This window comes from Impatiens glandulifera, chromosome 3, assembly GCF_907164915.1.
Source record: "Impatiens glandulifera chromosome 3, dImpGla2.1, whole genome shotgun sequence".
Taxonomy (NCBI): Eukaryota; Viridiplantae; Streptophyta; class Magnoliopsida; order Ericales; family Balsaminaceae; genus Impatiens; species Impatiens glandulifera.
Genome location: NC_061864.1, coordinates 41,032,413 through 41,040,201, shown reverse-complemented (window position 1 = coordinate 41,040,201; position 7,789 = coordinate 41,032,413). Strand labels below are relative to the sequence as shown.

The following is a 7,789-nucleotide window of genomic DNA, read 5'->3' as shown; positions in this document are numbered from 1 at the left end:
TTTCACATTAGATGGATTTATTGCATAGATCTCTACTCGTGTCACGCAGTTAGTAGTCTATCCATCCTTATTTAGTAAAATAGAACTTTCAAACCTTTATCATCCATAAAATATTTAGGACATACTTATATAATATACAATATATAATAGAGAGAGGGGGAAGAGATTGGTAGTGGGAATGGGAGTGGGGGATTTGCTTAGGTCAACCTTAGAAGACAAGGAATTATGGGTGGTTTTATTCACAACTCAACAGTCTAGATTCGTTTTCTCTACTCATTCCTTCTTTGATTAATTAATAAAAATAATCAACTAGCCACCCTCCACTCTTTAACCTCCACTCTTCTCTCAACGCCCTCACTTCTATTCTTTTCCCCTATCTTTCTCTCTCTCCTCATCTACTAATCTTTTTTCTATAAACAATCTCTCTCTCTCCTCCCTTTCATGTAATTCAATTCTATCTTCCTCAAACAAGTAATCTTTTCATTTCAATGTTGAGCTTTACAGATATTTGCAACACGGGTCTTACCCTAGGATTGAGCTCTTTCCAAGGATCGGATGGTCATCTTCTTCAATTGGACTGTCATGATCCGAACAAGAAGAATCCATCTCTTAAAAAAATTGATAAAAACTTCCCATCTCTTACCTTAGCCGTGTCATCGGGTAGTGGGGCGTCATCGTATTCTAATTCAAGTGTAAAGAGAGAAAGAGAAACAAGCGGGGATCAAGAAGAGGTGGAGAAAGTTTCTTGTAAAGGGTTGATGATTGATGATCTTGATGAAGAACATGAGGGTAGTGCTAGAAAGAAACTTAGACTTACAAAAGATCAATCTAATATTTTGGAAGATAGTTTTATGGAACATAGTACACTTAATCCTGTAAGATATCTTAATTTCATCATTTATTTCTTAATTAATTTCCACCCTTTTTTCTATCTAGAACTCTATTTATCTAGATCTTTTATTTTTCTTTGATTGTGTTCAGAAACAAAAGCAGGCTTTGGCAACACAGCTTAATCTAAGGCCAAGACAAGTAGAAGTCTGGTTTCAGAATCGAAGAGCGAGGTATGTAATATATATTTGTTGAAAAAATCTTTTTTTTTTGGTATTATCTTTTTATTTTTTTTGATAAGTTTAGTTATTATTATTATTATTATTATCTTATATATATATATATAAATAAATCTTTTTTCGATAACTAGTAATCAAACGTAGATATTCTTCTGAACATTTAATGTAGATATGTGTTATTTTTTTTGGTGGGGGACAACTTTTTAATGGTGAAATTATTGTATATTTTATATAAGAAGTCTTTATTTATTTATATAGGCGAAAAGGTTTGAAATCATGTCATCAGTTTTGTACTACTAAACAAATTATCATGAATAAGTTTCAAAAGGATTAATTAATAAATTGTCATTAATTGGAATTGACACCATTATATTGTGATCTTCACAATTTGAGGTATCATTTGAAAGAGTTTTGTCTTTAAAAATACTTAAATAATATTAACTGGATAATTTTAATTCTTTCAAATAGTTAAAAACAAATAAATTGTTGTCAATTTAATATATATTAGTGATTTGAGTATTTGATTTTGTAAGCTGAGTGCATGGGGGGTGTTTTAAATAAAAAAAAATGTGATTTCTTATTTGTTTTAGTTTGATGATAAAATTATAAATCATGTATCATATGAAAACTAAAAGGAAGAAGTAATGACTAATTTACACAATTATAAATCATGTATCAAATGAACTTCTTATTCTTCTCTTTTTCTTCTCATTGCTTCGTTTAAGTCAATGTGTATTTTTTCATAATTATATGTTTAGGATCCAAATATTTCATCCCCACTGAATAAATAATTTCATGGTCAAATTTTTTTTCCTCCGTTAAGTTTCATCCATTCTTTCTTTAATCTAGCTTCATTAATAGTGACTTCATCTGGAATTAATGATCACATCCACTTGGGGACAAATATCAAAAACTCATGTACCTCTACATATACATACTCTTGTTCATCATGACAATAGGAGGAGTGGAATCCTCCTCTATTGGAACAACCTCAACAAATAACCGTTCACCATAAGCAACATTTATGGAATAATATCATCTTAAGCAATAACACATTCGGTATCATGTACCGAAACATTAAAAGTAAGACGAACAACCATCTTCTCAACCAGAAGAACACACAAAGTTCCCTCATGCATCATCATTGCATGGGGAATGTCTTCAGCCTACTAAGGAGGGAAAAAGACGATACCCGACATTGTTTCCAGCAACCTTATTTATTTCCTATGAAGCTTATCTCCAGTGAAGCAACTTGCCATTGGACACTCACACTGTTCTACCTACGATTACAAAAATATTGAAACTATATAGGAGGTATGAATTGGCATGTTGCATTTGAGAAAACGATAAACAAGTTCCACCAACTATTTTTCTCAAATAAAGAATGTATTGGTCTGATTAGTCTCTCACGTAGCAAGTAAAAGAGTTAGAGAGTTAGTAGACCATGTTAAGTGAAGAAAAATACAATCAAATGAACATCAAAAGCCTCATACTTAACAAGAATGTAAAAGATACGAGAGTTCAAGATTCTGAAAGAAACACACTTGACATGAATATTGATGTTCTTGCCCTAGTTATGTTAAAGTCTTTTGATCTTCTATCCTCATAGTTGACCACGATGTGAGTGTTTCATTTTTCTCTTTTCGGTTATAGTTTGACTATTTTCGGTGCTTTTCTGAAAATGTTGCATTCTTGTTGTTCTTCAATTCACTAGTCTCATCCTTTTCATATAAGTAAACAATGTCATCTATTATTATGATGAGTAACAATATTTCCTCCAAGAGAAGAAGGTATGTTACCAATCTTGACTAACCATGTGTTATATATCTTCTTCCCGGTCTTCCTCAATAGTTTCAAAAGCATTTACTTCAACGTTCTCTCAAAATTCATTTTTAGCCTTGTCATCATCCTTAAGAACCCACATTGCCTCTTCGTTCACCTCGAGAGTAGGAGTAGTAACCTTTTTGGTTACAATGGGATTTGGAGTTTAAGGGGATGGTTTTGAGTCCTCTTCACTTATTCCATTTAGCACTTGGTTCTTTGGGGTCCTCCACCCCATGAACGATTTTTTTGATCTTTCAAAATAAAATTCTTTGAGGGTCCAGAATCCTCTTGAAGACCCTCATTCAAGTTTCAACCCTCATGGAATTCACCCTTCAGGCCATCTTTCTATGGTCGTCTATGCAAACCTGTTATTTAATGGAGTATTCATTATTTGGTTAGTATTGATTGGTTAATTTATATCATTTTCCATAGTTTTCTTTATATATAGACTTGCAACTGTTATAACCTTTTTCTTCTTTTAAAGAATTGTTAATAGTTTTTGTGATTTTCTATTTAACATGTATTCCTTATTGAAATAGGACAAAACTGAAGAAGACCGAAGTAGAATATGAATTATTGAAAAAATGTTGTGAAAAACTAACCGATGAGAATAGAAGGCTACAAATGGAACTGCAAGAGATGAAGGCGATGGCGATGATTGCAACACCATTCTACATGCAACTTCCTGCAGCTCCGACGCTCATCGTGTGCCCCTCGTGTGATAGGATTGGTAGAGGCGGAGGAAGAGAAAGCGATACAAATAAAAATCATTTCTCGGTAGGTTCCAAGGCTCAATTGCATAACCATATCCAATGCTAAGTTTATAACTTCATTTAACAATAGCAACAATACTTGTTCTCTATTTTCTTTTCTTGAAATTTATGCTTTCTTTTCTTGGGGTAATGCTACATATAAATATATATATCATAGACTGATTGCATCCATTAAGAATTAGTTGGGAGGTTAGTACGGGTAGATGTGTAATTAATTATATATTCAGTATAATTATATATATACATATTCGTCAACTTACTTTAACTAGTACTCCATTAATGGGTTTCTTTTGCTTTCCCGTTGTAAGGTGGAGGTTGTTGTCTTGATGAATTTGATTCATGAAATTTAAAATATCCTGGTTGTAAAATTTTATATATTTGGAATGTTTTTGTTTTATAAGAAATGGTGGGAGGATAATATTCTACTCAAATTAAATAAGAGAGTAAAAAAAACAGCACACATAAATAACACAAAATAAATATGAAAACTTAAAAAGGAAAAAACAATTATGTAATATTAAGAAATTTTCACTTTATTGACAAAAAGGTTACAATATATAAAAAGGTTACAATATATATATACATGAAGAGTATGCCGGATGGAAGGACTTGACCAAGTTAATTCTCTTAACTTCACTCATATGCCTTTTCTATACTTAGACTCAGACGGAATCATAGTGATTTTTTGGAAATGAATTAATATCAGGGATTCTACATCTATAGTCCCTCTTTTAATAGTCCTTCTTTTAAGAGAGCTAAGCCTTATATGCTCCTGATATTTGAGAGTTTTCGCTAGAACAGAAAAAATTAGCTCAAAGATTTGATAGACCGGTTAGAATTATTCGCATTAAATCCTAAATTAAAATTGTGATAACTTGAAGGATTTCATAAAATTATCCGAATTAGATTCTAAATTAATTTTTGATACATTAGAATTTGAAAACGGAATCGTACCTTAACTGTAAAATGTCCTCTCTTGTTTATGAGGACTAGGCAGATACATTCAAGAACAGAGGTAGGCTTAAGCCACCCATACCTTTGCCATGTATTTTTTTTAATATCTATATATAGAGATTACGATAGGAGAACAGTGAGTTAAAAATATATTTAAGACTAGTCTGGATATGCAGTGTAATTTTTTTTTTTATCTAAGGTTTATTTGATTAGGGGTGAAAGAAAGTGTTTGTGACATGTTTAAATATTTATTTTTCAAGTTGGTTGGATAAAGTTTCGATAAGTGTCTTTACAATTTATGGGTATTTTTTTATTTGTAAGTTATTATTTTTATTTTGTTTATATTCAAATAATATTTTTTAATAAATATTTCTTTTTTTAAATAGTTAACACATGCCGAATTTATGTTAAGAGCTCCCTCCAAATATAAATATTTTACTATATGATCCCTAATTTCATTTTTTAAATTTATTTCAATATTTTATTCTTTAATTCATAGTAAAAGATTCAAATTTACGGTTTAACCACAATTTTTATGTTAATTTTTTAGTCTATTTTAAATTAATTTTCAAGCCCACCCTAATATAATTTTCTTGATTCGTTTATGATGTGGACGTAAATGAGAAATGATTATACTTCAAATGAGAATCATTACCGTTACAAAATAACCAACAATATGTTAGTTATTATAGTTTAATCATTTCTAATTTAGTTCCTTCATAAAATAGGAAATGTCACTTAGGTATCTTAACTTTATATTCATGAAAAATATACGTAGAAGCCATAAAATTGGTGTCACATTAAATAACATATTTTTGCTTATATTAAATATTGCATTTGCACAATTATTTATTATTAATGACCCTATAAATTCCAAAAATCTCCCACTATGTCATGTATGAATATATTAACCATAATGAACATGCAATTTTATGTAATCTCAATCATATGTTGTATAAACAATTTTAAAATATTGATCATATCAACATATGACCAGAGATTTCATCGTTGTATTTAAGCCCAATTAAACCCAACAATGATCACATAAATCAATACAATTAATAAACAAATTATATCATGAATGTGATGAATGAAAATTTCATGCATAATGATCTTTTCATATCAACTTTTAACAGGTCTAACTTAACTTTAGTGAGATCATACTTTAAACATAATTATACAAAGTGTAAATAATTGAATAAATATACTTCATTTCTATTCAGAAAAAAACTTCATAAATATTTATAAAATAACTAAACTTAAACTGAAAGACAACCAAACTACAAACTCTCACTAAAGTTAGAAATCTTCAATCTCTACGACCATCATACGAGCAATATTATAATGAAAGAGATTAGGCGATAAACCCATTGTCAAGAAGTTCATAACAATAGAGTTTGTACATCAATATTTTATAGAATTCTATCAACTTTGTATCATTTCTTTCACAACAAGAAACCTTATGTCTGTATCACCTAATTTAATGCCTAGTAACATGTCACAAATTCGGGTGCAATAGTGAATGATTCCGTAAGTGTTTCTTTGACACTACTTCAAGAAACGACAAAACCAATTAGCGAAAAATATAACTTGAATCGGATTTCATACTAGCATCCCATAAGATCAGGGTCGGAATACTTAATGATCTCAAAACTATGTGACCTCCTAAAAGTAAGCATTTAATTTTTAGTTATATTGAAATATCTCATAACATTGGCTACTTAATGTAAATCATAATTTGTGGCAAACAAAATGCACCCACATATAAAATCATAAATAGGCGTTCTACTCCCATTAAACTTGTGATAAACAAATAATCAATTAAATTCACATCAAAGCCAAAAGAGAGAATTGTTATTTTGTGAACTTTATAGTACCACTAACGAGACACTTCTTTAAGTCTATAGATGAATTTCTTTAATTTGAAACCATATTAATTTGGTCTCTCGACACAAAGTTTTTTTCATTGCACCAAATTATTTTTCAATGTTTCAATTTAGAAACTCCATATCAAAATATGTAACGAGTGCCATAAAAGTGACCATAAAGAGTAATTCTATTAAACTAAATTTTCGTAAAGAAACTTGATTTTGAGGTGTTGAGTTTGTACTTAATGAATTTGATCAATATTATCTTGTTACTCTTCATTTTTAACTTTATCATTAATAGGAATAAACTCCTTCTCAATGTCAAAAATATTTGAGATATAAATCAAATCTTCCTCAATAAACTTTATTTATCTAAATCATTATCAAAGACAAAATTATTTCTCCTCTCAAACTCAATATCTTCAAAAAACAATATTGAGTCTCTTCTAAAAAAACTAATTTTAACTTCACATCATAAAAAGTATAGCCCTTAATCACTTAAACTATCTAACCTTCTATAAGTGAGCATTTAATTCTTAATTCTTTTCAAATATCTATCACGGATACTTAATGTAAAGTAAATTTGTGGCAAAAAAATGTCACACACATATAAAACCATAAACAGGGGTTTACTCTCACTAAACTTGTGATACATAAATAATCAATTTTGGTGAAGCTCCTTAATATCTATTTTGGTGAAGCTCCTTGTCAAAATATGTAACGAGTGCCATCAAATTGTTCATAAAGAATAATTCAATTAAACTAAACTATTGTAAAACACTTGATTTTGATTTTGAGGTTGTTGAGTTTGTACATAATGGATTTGATCAATATTGTCTTGTTAATCTTGATTTTTTGAACTTTATCATAAATAGGAATAAAATCCTTATCAATATAAAAAAAAAATTTAAGATATAAATTAAATCTTCCTCAATAGAAATTATTGATGAAAATAATTTTCGAAGATAAAATCATTTATCCCCTCAAACTCAATATTCTCAAAATAAATATTACAGTCTCTTCCTAAAAAACTATCTTTAATTTGATATCATAAAAATTATAGCTTCTTAATCACTTAAAATATTCAATAAAGTAGTTGCTCACTTTTATAAACTTAAGTAACAACTAAATTCAAATAATAATTTATCTCATCTCAAAATACTTAACGCAACATTAATATCAAGTCTCATATTAATTAAATAATAAACCTTCAAGATTTTTTAAACCAAATTTCAAATATGTTTATGGCCGAAACATGTTGACTTAATTTTTCTTTTATATCAATTTTAATATTTAAATAAAA

At 29.1% G+C, this 7,789-nt stretch overlaps 1 protein-coding gene across 1 annotated transcript; it reads left to right on the top strand.

The window, feature by feature from the left end:
• The first annotated feature begins 374 nt into the window (after positions 1-374).
• LOC124932335 (homeobox-leucine zipper protein HAT22-like) lies at positions 375-3,782 on the top strand. The gene is made up of 3 exons (XM_047472956.1): positions 375-875; positions 982-1,061; positions 3,431-3,782. Exons 1-3 carry the CDS (start codon positions 489-491, stop codon positions 3,708-3,710), a joined length of 747 nt encoding a protein of 248 aa, XP_047328912.1. The 5' UTR covers positions 375-488; the 3' UTR covers positions 3,711-3,782.
• Positions 3,783-7,789: the final 4,007 nt, after the last annotated feature.